General features: G+C 40.3%; 1 protein-coding gene across 2 annotated transcripts in view; it reads right to left on the bottom strand.

The window, feature by feature from the left end:
• Window positions 1–21,375, bottom strand: part of UNC13B (unc-13 homolog B) — a 410,138-nt gene that overhangs the window by 247,803 nt on the left and 140,960 nt on the right. For both annotated transcript variants that reach the window (XM_067543563.1, XM_067543564.1), the window contains exon 8: window positions 18,802–19,024. In XM_067543563.1, the coding sequence (XP_067399664.1) occupies window positions 18,802–19,024 (223 nt within the window). The remainder of the gene's footprint in view (window positions 1–18,801; window positions 19,025–21,375) is intronic.

The following is a 21,375-nucleotide window of genomic DNA, read 5'->3' as shown; positions in this document are numbered from 1 at the left end:
TGGCATCTTTTACAGGAATTGACCCTATGGTATCTTTTGCAGTATTGCTTTCTTGAGGTTTGGCAGTGGGCTTCAGACACACCTCTTCTTTTGATGTTTCTTTTGCACCTTTAAAAATGCCAAAGAGATCATTTGTGAAAGTTGGAGCTGGTCCACTTGGGAGAGAAGAAAGACCAAAAAAGGAGGGACTTTTCTTTTGAGCACTAGGAGCCACTGGAGTTTGAGATTGGGAAAATAAGCCAGATAAAGTTCTAGGAGATTTCACTTTTGTCATGAAGCTTGAAAACATTTCCACTGAAGAATCCAGTACTGATTTGTCATTCTCAGGTTCCTTTGGTTTGTTTTGCAAATTAGGTGTTTCTGACATTTTGGAGAAAGACTCTGACTCCTGTGCCTGTTTTAATACAACTCCAGAGGTATGATTGGTTAATTTGTACCCAGGTAATATATGCTTGGGTACATTCAAATTTTCTTCTGAGACTACCTCCTTTGATACCCTATTGGTAACATTTAAGTCATTTAAATTTGTTAAATTGTTTTTTTCATCTGAGACTAAACTGCCACTCCTGTTTTCAGAAGTTTGTTCTTTTGAACATGAATAGTCTTCCTTCGCTGAGGAAGTTGTAATATGCTCTTCCTTTTCTGTACTCTCTTGGAGATGTTCTTTTGCCTCCTGAAACTCTGGAGAAAGGGAATCATTGTGCTCCTGTAACTTAGAAGCCGCAAGGCCAGGCTCAGAAGAAACTGACTCCATTGCTACATTCGTATCAACCTGTGAATGCTTTTCTACACCATTCTCTTTGCTTACTTCAGCAACACTTTCTACAGAATGCCCTGCTATAGGAACATTTAATTTATTTGCATTACCATGGAAGTTGTTAAATGTCTCTTGTTTGCCAAGCGCTGGCTCCACAATACCAGCAGCCTCTTTTTTACTGTCTAGAACTTCTTGTCTGGTAACTCTCATACTAGAATCAACAGAAATGCTTTGCTTCATAAATGGCTTACAGTCTGCTTGCTGAGCATGCCTTGTTTCCTTCTCTGGACTAGTTTGTGGTTTTTCATCCAAAAAAGATGTCAGATTGAAGAAACTAAAGTTGGAACTACTTTGAGGCACATTTTTCTTGACAGTCAGACCAGTCGAAAAGAAGGAAGGAAGCTTAAATAGCCCTTCCGTTTCTAGATGCTCAACATTGGGAAGATTAGCAGCAGATGCTGAGGATGCAGGGGTGTCTGATCCACTAAAGAATGAGAATATACCTCTGCTGGTTGATTGTGCTGGTTGTGGTTTTGAAGTAGTGGCATTTGAAAAACTGAAAGGCAAACTAAACTCTGACTCTCTAGATGTCTGATCTGGCTTATGTGGTTTCATTTTATCAGGTACGTCGCCCATAAGATTATCTCCTTCTTGCTTTGGCATAACCACTGATGCATTACTGTGTTGCATTGGGGGTTCCCTCAGTTGACCGATTTTGGGGCCTGTGTGTACTGGCTTGTGCAATGCTTTTCCTAGGAGCACATTTTTACTATCGTTCTTTTCCTCTTCTACCTTTCTGCTTGGCTGTTCAATCTGTATATTATGAATAGGAGAAGTCTGCTTGTTCAGAGCCTCTGTTCTAACCTCTCCCACAATGGCAGAAGAAAAGGACGGCATTCTACTATGCTGGCTGCCTGATTTTTCAGATTTTTCTCTGAACTCGACTGGAACTCTATCATCAGTCTTTGGTAGAACAGTGGTATTTGCCAGTGGCTGAGAAGTGACTGCATCTACTTTGAAGATATCACCCAGGGAACCAAACAACGATGAAATGCCTGAAGTCTCCTTTTTCTCCTGAGGTGTTTTCTTTTCTGTTTTATCAGAGTTTTCATTTTTTTCCAGATTTGATGATGGCTGCGACCCTTTGTTTACCTGTGTTTTAAAGAAATCAAAAAATCCAGAAGCCTGATTTTTATCAGTTGTTAAACTTGCAGAAGAATCTTCTCCTAAACTAAAGAGTTTCAGAGCGCTTTTAAATAGAGTTTCCTCTGGCTCCGTGGATGATTGGTTCTGATTTGGCTGAGGTTTGTTATACTCCTCACTGCTTACTGGGGGTCCAAGGTAACTTGAAACTGGACTTGTCTTAAGGGCTTTATCTGCTCTGTCTGTCTTACTATCAGGAATAGTTTGGCTTAATTGAGAAGGGGATTTTGTTAATCCTTGTTTTTTCATATGCATGCTTTTAGTCTGAGTAAATTCATGCTTCTCATTTCTAATAGATTCTAGTTTATGAACTTCTGTTGCACCATTTCTCCCTGATTCAAGCTCAGTGGGAGTTTTTTGCCCAGTTTGAGAATCATCCCTTAATTTTGATGTTCGTGACAGAACATGATGTTTATGTCCAGATAATTTTGACTGTGTACCTGTTTTCTTCATGGTAGAATCCTCCAAAGACTCATTAATGTCAGAACCTGAAGCCTTTCCAATCAGACCACCCAAAGCAGAGAATAAAGATGTGACTTTGTTCACTGGTGTTTTTTTATCTTCTGCAGTCTTTTTGACTTCTGTCCAACTTTCAGCAGATGCAGAAGGTTCATTTATTTTATGAGAGGACTGAAACGGATGGAAGCCAAAGAATCCTAATGATCCACTCTCAGAAGTTGTTACAGGGATGGTTTTGTCTGATTGTTTGATGTGAAACTCTTTATTTAACGTCCAACTAGAAGTCGCTTTGGAATGTGTTCTAAGATCAAGGGTTAGTGAAGGTTCTTCTGAATAAAACTGAGTTTCCTTTTCAGGCTTTAAATCTACTTTGAGTTTTTGAAGTTTATAACCTGAAAAATCTAATGGCTGCTCTCTCTGGTAATAAATTGACTCTTCAAACATTTGTGAAAATGTCTCCAAATTCATATTCATTAGCTGATCACTTCTTTGCAAAGCTACAGACAAATCAAGAGGCTTATTTATCAGGTAATTATCTAACTGCTCCTCTTCAGAAAACCACAATAGTTCATCTTCACTGCCAAGAGGGACTTTGAAACCACAAACGGCGATCATGTTATCTTCCAACATTGCACTTGGAATTGAATCCATCTGGAAGTTATAGTTCCAAGATTCTTGATATGAGTAAGTTTCAGGTGCACATACATAGACATATTGTCCAGTAGGATCAGTGAGCAGTGAATACACATACTGACCATCACTATACATGTAGTATCCACAATCACCATCTTCTGATGGCCACCATGCACCATGCTCAAGCAGTGTCAGCCAGTGCTCGTACTCCTGACTGTACGTTGAATACATAAAACTTTCATCCATACTTATAGACTCTTGGTCAATTAAGGTCCACATAGTTCCATCATAACCAGATGAGTAACTTAAATCCATAGGCAACTCTTCTAATGAGCAGTTGCAGTCTGTTTCAAAAGGTGGAAGATTACTGCAATTTCCATTGAGAGAACTGGTTGCCCACATATCATTTTCTTCTGAACAGACTTCTTGAAACACTAACTGATCAAAGGATTCACATGACATTACACTTAAACCTATACTCTGTCTGTCACAATTTGCATTTGTTCTCCAGTCCATAACATTTGCATTTCCATCCTTTTTACATAGATTCATTACTGTGTCATTTGATACAGGCCAGTCCGAAAACTCAGTAGGTACATCAGAGTTCTGGTTTAAGACATAATAAACTGGCAATGCTACTTCCTGAGTGTCTGCAGAAAATTGCCCCATGTCATACTCCCATTCAAAGCTAGAATGGCTTCTTCTTTCTTCAAAAGTTGGGTACTGCTCTGATATGTAATGGGCTTTACCATCCAACAAAGAAAAGTTAAGAAATTCATTTGATCCTTCATTTAAGAGAGTCTGATACATTTTAAATTCTGTATTTTGGTTAGGGACATGCCTGCCAATTATCGATTTCCCAGATAAGTCTTGTACCTTCTGTTGAGAACACAGATCATTCTGAGATGCAGAGCATGCATAGTAGGGAATTTGGTATTCCTCTGTTTTGTTTACGGTTATGTTGGATAAATGGTCACTAGTTTTGGAAGATTTAATCACTTTTGTATCAAGCAGTTTTTCTTTGGGTTTGAACATGAAACTCTTAAAAAAGCTGGAAGTTTCTGATTTTTCCGTAGTGATTCCTTGAGCATCAGAAGTTATGTCTGAGCTACTTGATTTTTTTTCTAAGTTAGACTCCTCATTTCTGTCGAAAAACTTCATGAGGCCAAGTGAGTTTGATTTCATCTTATCTTGCTTACAGTCAGACACATCTTCACTTGAAGCAAATTTAAATAACCCAGAAAATAACCCAGGTGAACTGTTTTTCTGGTTTTCACTTTCATTTTTAACATTCATCTCTTGCCTACTGGATGTTTTTTCAGAAGAAGAAAACCAAAAACGTCCTGAAAGCAAACCTTGTTGTGTTTTTTTCTTCTGAGTATCATCCATGCTTTTAAGCTCTCTCATTCCACCAGAAGAGATGGATTTTAAGTCAATTGTGTTTAGTCCTGCTGATGTCATCATATCTTGTTTTATATTTCTACTTTTTTCCTGAGCATTCACAGATCCACATTGCATGTATGGAACATTAAAGGTGGATGAGGCACTTTCCTGATTTCTATTTTCTTGTGCACATGAATTGTTTTCTTTATTAATGTTTTTTATTCTTATAGGTTCCTCTTCACAATTTGGTATATTTGGGACTGAAATAGACTTTAATGAGCAAAATTTGGCATTTCCTGAGTAATTACTGTTGTGTTCATCTTTAACAGCTGCAGTTATATCACTAAAACTCCGACTGGTTTGATTTTTTGAGGCTCCAAGGTCTTCTGCAGAAGCAAATTTATATAAAGAAGGAAAGATGCTTCCTTTCTCTTTTGTATTCTGCTGCTTGTCTGAAAAACCAAAACTACTAAAAAAAGGAATCTTTAGTTTACCAGTAAATGGGAAGGAATGTTCATTTATGGAACTATTTTGTCTTATATCATCTTCAGATCTGTGGCCTTTTGAGAGTCCAGATGAGGTTTCTTTTTGCACAGATTCAGCAGACGGAAGCAATAACTGGCTAAAGGATTTTTTGAGCGGACTGAAAAAGTTATCAGATGTTATACCTTGCTCTGGAGGTTGTGACTGAACCTCAACTTTAGTCCCACTTTGCCTGTTTTCCAATTCATTACCTGTAGGATACTGATTTCCTGAAATATTTGTGCAGTCTTTTACAGGTATGTTTGGCTGATGTGTCACATGATGAAAATCTGAAGACTTCTGTGGCTCACCCTGCTGCTTGGTTACTACTAGACCCTCAAAATTGGCTTTCAAGCTAAAGGAACTTACTGAGTTTGTCAATTTACCAAAGATTGAGGATGCAGAATTGCTGCTTGTGTTAACTTCTGCCTCACTTTTAGTTTCATTCTTGTTCACTTCAGGAACACCACTGACTGTATTCTCTTCAGAGGATTTCTTGCTTTTGTTTGTCTCACAAGCACTTACGAGATGTCTCTCTTCCTTGGTTTGTGCCTCTTTTATGATTTCTTTTTTTGGTACTTCTTTTTCTGAGAAGATCTTTAAAGGATTAAACATACCTAAAACGGAATTCATAACTGAATTTTGATTGTGAGGTGAAGGCTGCTGGCTCATGGTGGTATTTTCTGATGACTCCTGAAGACAAGAAGCTGTAGAAGCCATATTGTCTCTCTTAGTGGCATCTGGGTTACTGCAGTTTGCATCATGCACGCCTTTCTCACTGCTTGTCTGGGATGGTAAGATTGAAGGTACAGAAAATTTTATATCATACTTATTTTCCACTTTCACTTCTGGGGATAAATTATTAGATTTAGGTTTGCTAGAAAATATCTTTGAGATTCCACCCTCCAACTGGCTTAGACCTTCAGGTTTCTCTGGTGCTGGTGCCACAAGCTTTTCAACAGAGGTTGTGAGGTGCTTTGTACTTGACCCTACCTTCTCAGTGAAAGAACTAAACAAGGAATTTACAGTGTTCTTTACACCTGACAAGTCTGGGAGAGATTCAGATTTGCCTTTGCTGCTCTCTTTGTTCTCCATTGTAGCAGGTGTTGCCTGATCAGGGTTTACATTCTTCTCCATAGAATTATCAGCATCATCCTGCTTGAGTGACAGACACTCAGAGGGTTTTTTTGCTTTTGGAAGAGTGCCAAATTTGCTAATCTCTTCCTCCTTTTCAGCCAAGTATTCAGATACAGTTTCTACCAGACACTGCAGTTCATCCATTGCATCAACATATTCCTCACTTGGCTCCTCAACTGGAGAGAGTGTCAAGTCTTGCATTGGATAGCGATACTTGCCTCCTCTAGTCCTGTGTTTTTTGTCACAGTTAGCCTTTTGCAACTGGGATACTGAATTGGCAGAATAATTATCCGTGAAGCTGTCAAGATGACAAATGTTTGACTTGCACCATGTTTGTGAAAGTATAGCTAATTCTTCCATTTCATCATCTGAAACTGGTGAATACTGAAGCTCATCAGAAGCACTGCTATCAAATTCTTCAAGGTTATCTACTGGCATAAAAGTATTGACAGGTTGTTCTGCATTTGCCACTTCTTCACTGTCACCAAAGTGAACTGAGCCATCACAGACATGGTTTGCCAGCTGCTTATTGGTCCATTTGCCACTTTTAACCATTAGGCCATTTTTGTACGGACGTAAAATTGGAAACACAGGAAGCGGCTCTTCATTTTCGGTGCTGCAGCTGTTATATTTTTCAGTTTCATCATATACTGAGAAAACACTTGTAGGTTCGGACCTACTTGCTACACCACTGAAAGAGACTGCTTTCTCCTCAGGAAATTGTAGACTTCCGTTATAATGTAGGCTTATTTGTTCACTCTCTTCAAAATTTTTGTATCTTCGTTTCTTTTTCCTTCGCCTATCTATTGTATCATATTCCTGAGGATATCTGGGAATATCTAAAGTTCCTGACTCCACACACACATTCTGGCAATATCTTGATCTTTCATGGTGGTTGAAATGCTCCCTTTTTGAGAGAGTTTGGGTTTTCTTTACATTTGTTTCCTGACAATTTCTATTTCTATTACATTTTTCTAGAAATTCATCTACTAGCAGTTTTCCTAGCTCCTCATAGTTACTCTCCCACTCGTCTTCTCCAACTTCAGCATCAAATGGAATGATTCTGACTTTTTCACTTCTAACTAGAGATCCTTGTCTGATAGAAGAAAGTAAGAAAAATAAAATAGGATAGAAGCCAAAAAAAAAAAAAAAAGGAGGAAGGAGTGAGGGGGGAAAAAGAGAAAATTAACAAAACATGTTTTTTTCAAACAGCAGTTTAAATGAGGAGACCAGAAGAATAGTGAATTAAATGAATCAACAAAAGAAATTAAAAACATGGAACACATTCAAATGTGGTAGATATTGAAAGATTATAACTTACTAAGAGAACATAGTACATTTCTTAAATCAAGGGGTCAAAAAGTACCACAAAAATGTGCATGGGTCAAAATGTTCCATAACAGTTATGACATACAAAAATTAAGGAATGGCTGTTTGAAGTAAAACAGTTATCGGTGAAAGATTAAAGTAATGCAACTTCAGATATATTTTGGTGTATTGAGATTATGGTGTTATTTTTAAGGAATGCTAGAACAATTAATTATATTTTCACTCTAATCTCAATCAAGCACTGCATATTTTGTTAATATTAGGCAAATTCATGCTAATCTGAAAGATGCTCATTACTTTAAAATGAATCCTGTTTTGTATGCATTTTAGAAAATAGCTACTGTAATTTTTTTATAACTGTCATTTAAAGCCAGTAACGGGGACAATTAGTTTTATAAAGCTATCATCAAATTAGGGCTCTCAAGACGCAGCCCTTGGATCCAGTACACACAAGCCGCAATTGAACACAATGAGAGCCATGTGAATGTGTGAAGAAAGAATGTGAACTCTATAGCAATAATCAGAACAGTTATGCATCAAAGGAATAGATCTGTTCTGATGTGAGAAATTTTTTCAATTAAGTGTTTTTTCCTTACTTTATAAAAATGTTACATTTTACTAAAAAGAAACAAATCTTAATTACTACTCCTGGAATAGAAACAAGAGATGACATCAGCCCATCATTAAGCTACCACAGCTCTAAAATACAGTGAAGGCATGCAAACAATGAAAGTCAGCTGAAGTATATCATAAGATGACGTCACAACAGCAACATCAAGGAGATTAGACAAACATCTAGCTGTAAAGAAGTTAACCCACCTATCAGACAAATCTAGAGACTGCCTGCTTTCTAGCGAGTACTGGCAGCTTGTCAATTGACTAGACTCAGATGCAGATTCTAGGTCAGATCGGCCACTCACAGTGGAATCTATGCTATCATATCGCCTTGAAAGTAAATAGCTAAGAGCAGGGAGACATGGAAGACAGACAGTTACATAATGCTTCCAAACTTAATATCGCAAATAAAATTACACCTAAAAAACAGACAGACAAAGTCTGCTGCTCCAGAGTCACATTGGCTATTGGGACTAAAACAAGGAGTAGTCTAAGAAAGAACAAAACAAAGATATTAGGCAGGTCAGGGCAGAAGGAAACAGAAATCCATGTCCTCATCTTAAAGGACCACAATCATCCTGATCGGGGCTCCAAATTACCTTCATGAAGAGGAAAAATGGCCCATGCAGCATTTTTAGGGATGTTTTGAGTTTTAAAAATAGTTAGCTAGAAATAAATCCTCAAGGGCACTTATATAATATTGTGACCTGCATGGCATAAAAAGAGTGGTTAGATGGACTGAACAGAATGCTGATTGGGATTCAGCTCACCTTTAATTAAGGTAGTTTTAGACCTAAACAGGTTGCTGAAGTCTTTTTTAACAGATTTGTCTAGTCTTTAAGGTTTTCCTACACCCAGTCTGAGACACTTATGGAATTTAACAATTGAAAAAATAAAGATTACTTACCTGTCCTGCAATTGCTGTTCTTTGAGATGTGGGTAAAGGAGTATATTCCACTCAGGTGGGCCCATGCCAAATGCTCCAGTATCAGAGATTTTTCCCTTAGCAGCACCCATCAGGGCTGTGCACATGCCCTACACCTCCACATCGCCCCTCCTGAAGCTATATAAGGGAAGCATAGCCCTGACACCCCGCAGGTTCCTTCACAATGGAGAAGTTGGCTTAAAACTGATGGAGAGGGGATGGAGGGTCAGTTGTAGAATACATGTCTGCACCTACAGCTTGAAGATCAACAGTTATAGAACAGGTAAGTCACTGTTTTTATTTCTTCAAGTGGTTGCAGACATGTATCCGACTCAGGTGACTTCCGGGCAGTCCAGTTCGGCGGTGGAATTGCAGTTTTCTTGAAAAACATTGCCATGCCCATCAGAGGCCATTGTGATTGCACAGTGCCAAGTAAACACATGCACAGAGGACCAAGTACCAGCCCTATAAATGTCCAGTATGGGAATACTCTGAGGAAAGCCACATATGTAGTTTGGGACCTTGTTAAATATGCTGAGCGCATGTGTGGAGGAAAGATACTAGCTACACCGCGTGCAGACTGTTCATGCAGGAAATGATCCAGAGAGATACTGTTTGTGCTGATGCTGCCTAATCTCTCATGCGATCCACACAGGATATGAACAAGGAGACTGTCTAAAGGGCTCAGACCTGCCACGGTAAAAGTCAGGGCTCTTTTAACATCTAAGGTATACAGACCTTCCTCATCTGTGATAGAATACAGCTTTGGGAAGACAACCAGAAGATATACTGTCTAATTTAAATGAAATGCTGACAGTTTTAGTTAGGAACATAGGATGCAGATATACAGCTACTTTGTCCTTGAAAAACCACAGTGCAAGGAGGATTCAGCGTCAACAATGCTTGTAGCGCAGACACTCTTTAAGCCAAAGTTATGGCTATGAGGAAGGTGGTCTTCTGGCTAAGGTAAGGTCATGTACAAGTTACCATTGATATGAAGGGAACAATGAGGGATGTTAAAACTGTGTTGATGTCCCAAGAAGGTACTGAATCCTTGATCAGAGGAAAAAGGCACATTACTCCATTAAGAAATCTAATAACCACTGGGATAGAGAAAAACAATCTACCCTATATCAACCCGGTTCTGTTCACCCTATCTCAATCAAGATATATTAGAATTAGAAAAGGTATAAAGAAGGGCAACACAAATTATTAGAGATATAGAACAGTTTCCATATGAGGAAAGAGAAAAAGACTGGGATTGTACAGCTTAGATAAGAGACAGTTAAGGAGGAATATGATAGAGGTCTATAAAATCATGAACGGTACAGAGAAAGTAAATAGGAAAATGTTATTTACCCTACAGAACCAGGGGATTCCCAATTAATTCCAATTAATAAGCAACAGGTTTAAAAACAAACATAAGCAAGTACTTCCTCACAAAACACATAGTCAACCTGTGGACCTCATTGCCAGCCAAAAATCTATAACTGGGTTAAAAAAGAATTAGATAAGTTCCTGGAGGATAAGTCCATCAATGGCTATTAGCCAAGATGGTCAGAGACACAACTCCATGCTTTGGGTATCCGCAAACCTCTGACTGCTAGAAGCTGGGACTAGACAATAGGGATGGATAAACTCAATAAATTGCTCTGTTCTGTTCTGTTCATTCCCTCTGAAGCATCTGGCACTGGCTATTGTCAGAACACAGAATATTGGTGTCATGCTGGCTGTATGGGGGGGGCGGGAGGGGGCATTTATTATATGTGACATCAGTATGTCAAAATCATAATAATTCATGTGAGATATGCCATGTCAGGTACTGTTAGAAAGGCAATGATATGCTAAGTAAGATGATAATACTTATATTCATGTGTTATATGTGTAATGAAAGTTATGGATATATTTGATATATCTGTATTTCAAATTGTGCTATCTGAGACACACCCTAGACAGGGTCGCGACAGGACAACAGCCTGCCTAATGGCCCATTGAGACATCCACGGAAGCCAGGGGCCCGGGGGGAGAAGCCAGGGGTATACCTGATGAGTCACCAGGACTTGCTCATGTGACTCTGGACTCCATTTGGGTTCCTGTGAAATTCCACAAGCAGCATGGAAGGGACCAGAGGGTATATAAGGCAAAGCCTGGAATCCATTTTGTTCGTCATTCCTGTTCAGCTTTCAGCACCTATCTACCTCTGGATCAAGCCATCTGCAACTGAAGCTGTGCAACAAAGGACTGAGACCCATCCAATTATTGGAAGTATTCCAGACTGAGACCCACCCAAGTATTGGAAGTATACAAGCCTGCAACTCCACAATTCTTCTAGAAACCTGATGTATATGGACTTTTAAATGATTTGTATGTGTCTGATTACTTTAATCCTTTAACGTTTCTCTTATGATTTGTTTCTCTCTTTTTATAATAAACCTTTAGTTTTAGTTACTAAAGGATTGGCTGGCAGTGTGGTATTTTGGGTAAGATCCAAACTTATATTGATCTGGTACTGTGGCTGACCCCTTGGGGTCAGAGGGAATCTTTTTAGTAAAGAGCATAGAGTTTAAATAACTGGTCTCTTTACTGGACCTAGTGGCTGATTGGGAGCCGGAGACTGGAATGCAGTAAAGGGGGCTGCAGGTATTTTTGTGCTGGCTTCTTGATAACCAGTGTGGGGAAATCAAAAGCACAGTTTGTGGCTGGTTGGGAAGTCTGGCTGCAGTGCCACCCACCAATGCAGGGAGAATCTGCTCCCTTTTTACAGCCTGCCCTGACCTTGGCATTCTCAGGTGGCTAGCCTAGGCACGAAAGGGTCACAACTGGGTTCTCTCTTTTTAGTCTAGCCACTCACAAGCTAAGCTGAAAGCTGGAGGCTGCTCACATTCAGATGCTGAATTTAGCCATTCTGTTGGGAAAGCAAATCTGAGAGAAGAGGCAAAAGGGGGAGAAGAAGGAACTGCAAGACTGAGGAGACCTGAAAACCAACACTGCCTCAGCCATGCCAGAGCGATAAGGATCAATCTGGCAAGGTCTTGCTTTAGCTTGTGAATTACTTTCAGAAGGAGAGGAATTGGGGGGGGGAAACGCATACATGAGACCCACTGTCCATCTGAGCATGAATACATTGATAAGGGAACACGGGCTGTGCCTGGCTTGAGAACAAAACTGGCGGCATTTGCTGTTCTCTTTTATTGAGAACAGGTCAAGGGAAGGAATGCCCCACATCCAAAATATAGGTCACAATACAGTGCTCTTCAGATACTATTCACAAATGAATGAGAACCTCCTGCTTAGGAAGTTAGATAGCAGATTCTGACTCCAGGTAAGTGGGAAGCTACTAGTGAAATGTTTTCTGCAATGCAAAACTCCCAAAAGTTCATTGCCTCTTGACACAGCAGGGTGGACCAAACCCCTTCCTGCCTCTTCAGATGATACACTGCAGTCATGTTGTCGGTGAGAAACTGAATCAGAAGTCTCTTGATATGAAGGAGAAAAATCTGGCAAGCTTTGTGGATCACTTAAGGACATTGATATGAACAACCACCACATGCTCCAACCAGAGACATTAAGCCTGAGAACCCTTCACATGAGTGCCCCATCTTCTTAGAGAGGCATCGGTTACAACAGTCGCAGCCAGGGCTCGGGAAAAAAAAGAGACCCCTGTGCGCACACTGTTTGGGTTCATCCACCACTGTAAGGAGCACAGCACTGCGAAAGGAAGTCGGAACAATTTATCTAAGTGGTCCCTGTTGGGCCAATAGACTAAACCTCATCCACGCTTGAAGGGTGCAGAGATGTTATCTGGCACATGTGGCACATACATTCCTGAGGCCATGTGGTCAAGCAACCTCAGGCAAGTCCAAGCCATGATAGATGGGTGAGTCCTGAGAGTTAGGCATAAAAGTCATGAATTGCCTGAAATCTCTGCTGATGGAGAAACAGTTGAACACACAGAATCAAGTAGGCTCCGATGAACTTGATTCTCATCGTTCAGGATGATTGAAGAGGTGGATGGTGAACTTGACGTGCAACAAACTTGACTATCGGATGATGCTCAGACCAGCTAATTGTCAATGTAACGGCAGATGTGAATCCCCTTTCTCCTTAAGAATGCTGCCACCATTACTATGCACCTGGTGAAAACCCAGAGAGCTGATGAGAGGCCAAAGGGGTTACGGTATATGGATGACAGCCTCCTACAATAAAGCAGACATGGGAAGCACTGCTACATGGAAATATGCATCTCAAAGATTGAGGGCAGCAAAGCAATCACTGTGATCCAGGGAAAGAAGGATCAATGCTAGGGGTAACCATATGCAATACCATTTCCTTGATGAACTTGTTGAGAGCACAGAGGTTGGGTATGGATCTGTTCCCCTTTGACTCCTGGGATCAGAAAATAGTGGGATTTAAAACCCCAACCCTGAAATTGTGGGAGGAACCTCCTCTATGGCTCCCAGGGTGAACAGCAACTGGTATTCCTGAAGGAGCACAGTCTCAAGAGATTGGTCCCTGAAAAGGGGCAAAGAGGGAGGGTAGGGACAGGGAACTGAATAGAATTGGATTGACTATTCCAAACCCACAATACTTAGGATCCACTTGTCTGAGGTTATAGTCTGCCAAGTCCAGAGGAAATGTCCTATCCAAACAGAGGGAAGGAATAGGAAGGTTGATGCTGGTTGTGTCACTATCCCGGAAGAAATCAGAACAGTTGCTTCCCCATCACAAATGAATGCTGAGACAACTGGTTCAAACCAGAATTATACAATCTCCACTTTTGTGGTCTTTGTCTTCTCCTAGAGGTGTCCTGATGCTTTGAGGGATAGAAAGACAGCGTGAGGAAAAGGCTGAGGAGGTTTGTAATGACACCTCTTAGTGGATAGAGTCCCAGAGATCATAGAGTAATACAGGAGTCTTTAAAAGAATGCAAGACTTTGTCCATTTTATCAGACAATAGGAATTGTCTATCAAAAGGTTTCCAGAACTGCATAATCATGACCCTAATTGCAGAGGCCATAACACTAGAAGAGGCAACTGCAACACCAAGTGTTGCTTGGAGTGAAGTCTTTGCCACCAGCCTACACTCTGGCCTTGAACTCCTCACTTGTGTCCTCTAGGAGGCTGGCAGAGAACTTAGCCATCACTTCCCAACTGTGGAAATCATATTTTGCCAAGAGCACTTGCTGGTTCACTATCCTCACCTGGAGCGAGGCAGTCAAATAAATTTTCTTTCCTAATGAATGCAGCCTTTTCAGCTTTTTCTTTTGGGGTTGCTCTGCACCTCTCCTGCTGACATCTCTTATCATTGGAAGCTGTGACTACTAAAGAGTTAGGTGGTGGGGTGTGAAAAAAGCAGTCAAAGCCTCGAGCTGGGACATAACGTTTATACGTGAAATTAGCTATTGAAATAAGTGAAGTGGGGGTTAATCAGAAAGCCTTCGCAGGTTGAAATAAGGCAACATTAATTGAGAGAGTAACCCTCTCCCAAGAAGTTGCTTGTAGAATGTCCAGTAACCTGTGGGTATTTTCCTGGACCAGTTCATCCAGCGCTGAAGTGATCCTTTGGAGAAGATCCTGGTAAGATTTAAAATCTCTAAGAGGGGAGATGAGGAATCTGGGACTCCTGGATCTTGCTGAGGTGGCAGAGAGGTTGCTAGTGCAGCCAAGGTGGCTTCATGAGGGCATGGTTGGTGCTATGGCAAAGACTCCTGCAGGAGGTGTTGCTCAAGAAGATGGACACTCTGAAGGGGCTACTCTAAAGGCTGATTCCTCTAAGGGTAGGGAGATCCGCTTGCAGACTGGGGTGGAGTCCTAACTCTCTGAACATAAGAACCGTCATTCAGGGTCAGACCAATAGACCAGTATCCTCTCTTCCGACAGTGGCCAATGCCAGGTGCTTCAGAGGGAATGAACAGAACAGGTAATCAAGTGATCCATCCCATTGCCTATTCCCGGCTTCAGGCAGAAAGCTCTCCACAAGTCACAGGAGGAACACTGCAAAAAGGAATAGGACATGGGACGCCAATACATTGGGGGCCAAAATAGTTTGTAATTACTATAAGAAAGTGTAACCATCTCATTACCAATGTATTCTCTCTGCAAGGAAATTAGAGGACCTGCAAGATTTCTTCCACTGTGGTGGTGAAGAGATGGCAACTCTGTATTGGAATCTGAAGAGCCGCTCAATAGTCTGGACATGTTGCCAAAAAGTCCAGAAAATTGCTTCCTGTCATTGCTGAGGAGCATGACTGACTCGGCGCTGACTCACAGAGGAGTCAAAGGACCAAGATCCCTGGCACCCAGGTGAGGATGTAGACAGTGCCACAGAGGAAAAGTGAACCAATACCAAACAGACAGTCACCTGTACTGAACACAGCATCTGTTTCATCACCAGTACTGAATACATTGATGACATCAAACTTAGCCCCAGTGTTGAAGAAGTTGAAGGGCCTGGAATAGCAAGTGGTACCGATAGACCCAATGACTCCTGAAGTAGCAATGAGGATGGCATGGACAAACAGAGCAAGTCCATTGCTGCCACAGAGGCCCGTTGGGTCAAAGGTACCAAAAACAGCAATACCGCAATAGTGTCCTTGGGTACTGAGTGCAATGGCCAACCAGTTCTACCTGGGTACCATGGTCTTGCGGATGCCTTGAGGTGGTCTTTGAAAAGAAAGATGCCGAATCCCTCCTTTCTTTTGGGCGTCCCTGATCCATCTTGTGGGTCCTCTACTGAGGCAGTTTCCAAGATGCAGACTGACCCCTTCTCTCATTCTGAGAGAAAATCAGAGTCCCAGGGGCTGTCTACCAGCACTTCAGAAGCAGAAGGCAACTAACTAGACTACAGACACCACTAACAACTATCAAAGCTATTTACAAAATGAAAAAACTTGGTGACATAAGCATAACACAGAGAGAAAAAACCATAAAGAAAAGCTTCATACACAGAGAGCTGAGACCAAGGCCACTGATGGTAAGTAGTAACTGAGGGGGATCGGGATGGAACCACCCTTATATAGCCTTGGAACAGGCCACAAGGAGACGTAGGGTACATGTACTGCTCTAACGGGTTCTGCTAAATGAAAAATCTCCCATGTTGGTGTATTTGGCGCTACCACACCTGAGTGGAATATACATCTGCAACCACTCAAAGAACTAACAAATCACACTTTCATTGCAGAACTCTTTTACCAGTTCATACTTGCCCTGAAAAGGCTTAGTTGGACATGTGACTTTCCAAAAAACAGCAGGTCTGTACAGAGGCAGTGGAAATTGTTCTTCAGAAATTGAAGTGTTGGAGCACATCTACATTAGGGATTTTCAGAGCCATGCAGCTCTACAGACATAGCTGATTAGTTCAATTCCCAACGAACATGTTTCCCCATCTGTAAAATGGGGATAATGATACTGACCTCCTCTGAGATCTACTGATTAGAAGAGCTAATTATTACTACTACCCACAGGGTAAGTAACACCAGCACAAGCTTTGCTTTTAGCAGTGCAATGCATCTATACTGAGGGACTGCACTGATCTAGCTACACCAGTGCAAAAATCCATGATGTAGTCAAGCTCTTAGCAAACAGCAAAAGAATAGAAGTGTATGTAATTAAGAATACATACCAATGCAAAAAGACAGTGTGCAAGCAAAGTGGCAGAGAGATTTGTTTGCCCTGTGCAATCACAGTGAAATACAAATGTATCCAACACAAGGGTGTGGTGGCAGATTCATAGATTTTAAGGCCAGAAGGGACCATCATGATCATGTAGTCTGATCTCCTGCACATCACAGGCTAAAGAACCTCATCCAATAATTTCCGCATGACGTGCATAACCTCTGTAAATTGTTCAAGATGCAATAAAAGCAAGCATTTTGCAAATGTGCATCATTCAGCTCACATTGCAAAACAAATACAAGCGCAGAATACATACAAGCTGAAGGACAAATCATTGACAATATGCTTAAGGAATTCTTTATTGGGACTCAAATTTAGAAACCAAGGTTCTACAAGAGATATACAGATTTACAGATAAAACCAAAAGAGACCACCGTGATCATCTTGTCTGACCTCCTGCTTAACAAAGGTCATCAGACTCCCCTGAATTAATTGTACTGATTTGTGACACTGAACAAAAAGGTGAATTTCCAGAAAGACACTGGAGCTGAGCGCAATGTAAACAGCAAGCACAAACAATGCCCCCACAACACACACAACTCACTTCCCCAAAAATACCTACTAACAGCCACCTAATGTTAGACTCAAAAAGCTGTTCTGATAAAGTGGGCACAAGATAAGCCCATGTAGCAAAGCCACATTGACATGTCTATGCACGGGCAGATGCCAATAAGAGTTTGAAATAACAGAATAGGAAGTCCTACGTATACAGCTTATCTACTGAACAGGATGCATGGGAAATAATCTGATTATGCGCCTAGTGGACTAGAATGCATTGAGAATAATACATCACACAGTGATAGATAAAAATTCATGCACCACATAAAGTCCCATTAGCAGTGATCAAATGAAAGCTGAATTTTACAGGATGGTAAAATTAGGTATTACTAATTAGATAATAACTGGCTGAGTTAACAGTATGGTCTATGATAAAACCACCAAATTTAAGGATATACCATTACACATAAGCACTACCCATGAACACTAATGTTATGTGTTGACTTCAGAATGCAAGTGTACTCTCAGTTTTGGGTGTATGTGAAGGGTTTTGGGATAAGAACCAGTTTGATATAAAAAGTGCAAAACTCTGCACCTTCCACTTCTTTTTTGGTAGATATATGTTCAAGTGACTACCCTTTCTTTCCAGATTATTTCAGCACATGAAGTTTGTATCAAAGCATCAAGTCCCATTTTTTCAAAACCACTGCCTATCAAGCTGATTAATATTGTCTCATTGTTTCCTTGTGCTCCCACTGCCTATCTGTTGTATCCACCTGTTCTCCCTTTTCTTATACTTAGATTGTAAACTTTTTGGACCAGGCACTGTGTTCTTCTTAAGTGTTTGTACAGCACCTAGCACAGTGAAGCCTTGGTTCATGACTAGGGCTCCTAAGCAATACGATGATAAGTATTATTATTATTCATCTAATGAGTTGGACGGGATGAAGTAATGGCTGATAAATTGCTGATTTGTGGTCAAAAGAAGAACCACAGACTGTATAATATTCTGCTATGTGAAAAAAAAAACCTTTAAATTGAAGAAAAAGGTGTGCACAAAAAAATCAGGGAAGAGGGGGATCAATTTTCTGGCAATAAACTCTTATTTTCTTATAGCACAAGGCACACACTGTGGCAAAACCCATGTTATGCAACAGTGCTATGTGATAATGGTTAGGACAAAGTGAATACCCTGTGAGTGCGCAGTTGACAGAGGGAATAACAGCTATGTGAAACAGAAAATTAATTTGTCACTAGTGAAGAGGAATTTTGCTATAGGACAGTTCTACCACACTGAGTTTCATTTGCTTCTAAAGCAAGGTATCACACAATCGCCAGACCACATTTTCAAGTGTTCTACCCTTTTATTTATTTAATTAATGAAAAACAGAACTAATAAAACTCCTCTAAGTTTGGGCACATTTTTAAAATTCTTTTATGAAACTAGGCTGCAGGATCTGCCACGATACTTCCTTTTAGAGATTTATTCTGAAATTAAAAGGTGGAGATTTAGATTAGAATAGCACATCTATTCACAAGGCAGGTGAAGATACCTTATGGTGTCTTATTACAATACTTTCAAAACCTCGGGGCTGTCACTCATCAGTTTGCATAATGCCTTCAGAATCTACTGAGAAAGAGCTATAGTTTTAAAGTCAGCACCCACCTGATGGCCATACGTTCCTGGTAATCCAGATCATAGTTCTGCATGGAGTCCATGCACGGGTCCCGAGACACACCCTGCTGCTGCAGGCGAGAGGGCACGGTGAACTGGTGCACAGAGGCATTGGGCTGTGAGATTGTGTGGTAAGGAGGAGGAATGCTGTTGCTGGTCTCACTGCGGTAGTCACTGTCTCTATCATCCACGGCACTATCAGGGTCTTCAAAGGCTAAGAAACAAACGTAGTTAGAGCACAACTCACCAATTCCATTCAGATGGGATAGCAGAGCCCATTTCACATTCCAAACCAAAAAGTCTTAAGAGAGCTTTTCTGTAATGCTTGGGCACATAAATTGGGAGAATTCCCTATACACCTTTCCTTCTCTCTCTCATTTGCTACTTCCTCACACAGGAACATTTGCTTATTTTGTTTTCCTTTCAACCACTGCTGACAAATAGGAGCATAAGGTGCTTTTAATTTAGGAAACTTTCCTGGATTCCTTACAGTTGCCAAAAACCCTAATAAAAAAAATTCAGTTGCCAGGGAAGTACATTCCCTAGTGTGAAGTTGAGTCTGCTTCAAGGATTTTATTTTACACCCTCTCATCAAGTGACTGATTTAAAAAACCCACTAAAACCAGAGAAGCAGAAAAGGAAATTAATGAAAGCTTCTAACTTGCTTCTCCTTTTACACATTTACAAGCACTGTATCATTCCTTTCAACATACTTTTCCAGTGTCAGAAATGTTTCATTTCTCTCCGGGACAGAGAGATTATTGAAAACTATCATATGCTTGCCAGTCAAGAGGAAAATCAAAATCAACTAGCAGAGTAGCTCTGCTGTTATACAAATTATTGCTTCTTAATGTAATAATTATTACATTTAACACATTTCTGTAGCTACAGTTAATTGTCAAATTTAGAAACTTTCAGAAGTCAGCAAAATTACTGTCATGTAAACACCATTACGACAAAAGAGCTCACTCCACATATTGCACCTCTCCCTTGAAAGGCATCTCAACTTAATAATTCTTCAAAAAGAGAAGATAAATGAAAGCTCTAGTCTGACACCTTCCCCTTACATCTGTTCAGGGCCTAAGAAATAAACCTCCTGTTAGACAGTGCAGTATGGCAACTTTATCTCTACAAGTTTCAAGTCAATAGATAAGAGTGATAAGGCAGGTGAAGTGCATTGCTAACATGCTTAAAATAAAGAAAAATCATAATCAGCCATTATTCCTCATGACCACCACTAGCACCAAAGCCCAAATAGAAAGAACAATCAAATCAAAGCACTGTCTGGGAAGTTGATTCAGTACTTCATGCATGCCCCAATCATCCAGCATCATCATAACACAGACTGATTAGGACTAAGCAATGAAGTGCGGTTTGTTTTGTTTTCCCCATTTCTTTTACAGACAAATGGAAGTTTAATTCCTGAAATTCCAGATTGAAATTATCCACAGTAGATGCATATGTTTTCCACTGAAATTTTCATTTCTTTTGACTTAACAGTTTCTATTGTTACATATAATTTAAGAGTTGCTATTAATGAAATAATCTGTTTCCCTTAATATAGTGTAAAGGTAGAGTAATATCCATCAGCACATCTAACTGAAATCTCCTTCAAACAGGCTTTCTGCTCGTAAATCAAATCTAGTCAATTTGATTGTCTTCACTGAAGATAGTGTATTGTCTCCTGCTTCTTAATAGTCTAATGCTATGCTGTTCTTGTCAGTCTCCATACATTAAACAAAAATGAATTGCTAATGTATTGAATACTTGGATTCATTAAAAAGAAAGAGGTACCAATCTTGCACTCTAGTTGGGAAAGAAAAATTGGAACCCCATAAAATACAACAACAGATTAACCAGGCAGCAAAAACATATGAACAAAAATTTTCCCCAATACAACACTCAGTCTTGGAAACCTTAACTTAGAAAAAGATTTAAAAACTGCTCAGTGTTAAAAAACCAAAACAAAACAGTACTGTAGTGCTGAGTAAAAATTAATGACTTGACATGCAGAGCTGCTGAGCATCCCTGAAAAGTTAAGTCCTAAATCTTTGCGGGTCGAGACTATCATTATCTACTTGTTTTTGCCCAGTTCCTAGCAAAATGAGTCCCAACCCCAGAAAGATAACGCAGTGCTACTTGGAAGGTTAGTGTCACCACAGCTGACTTGCATCACACTAAAACAATGGTACTGTCACTGTACTCAATACTTATATTATGGAAGCATGTGTGTCTCGCACAGTACTAATTTAATATTTGGAGTTCCCTCTGGCAACTATTGATTGGTTTTCTGCAAACCTCTAACTGTAGAACATACTGAATAACGCAGAAATGGTGCCACATCCCTCAGTGTAGCATAACCCTTTCCAGTGGACTCCACTAATCCACCCAGCGATTATACATGGTCAGTCTTTCAAAAGACATTCATTCACTACATGGACTGTAGGGAATCCACCTTACAGTACAAAGGGTCAAATTCTCCACTCTGAAGAGTTCCAAGCAATATTCTGCTCTTCTGCATCAATGGTGATGCCCATTGTAGTTCAATAAGGGATTCTCCCCCAA

This window comes from Emydura macquarii, unplaced genomic scaffold (assembly GCF_026122565.2).
Source record: "Emydura macquarii macquarii isolate MOO-44397 ecotype Brisbane River unplaced genomic scaffold, CSIRO-AGI_Emac_v2 contig_915, whole genome shotgun sequence".
NCBI classification, from domain to species: domain Eukaryota; kingdom Metazoa; phylum Chordata; order Testudines; family Chelidae; genus Emydura; species Emydura macquarii.
The sequence above is the reverse complement of the archived record's forward strand: the minus strand, read 5'-3'. Positions and strand labels throughout refer to the sequence as shown.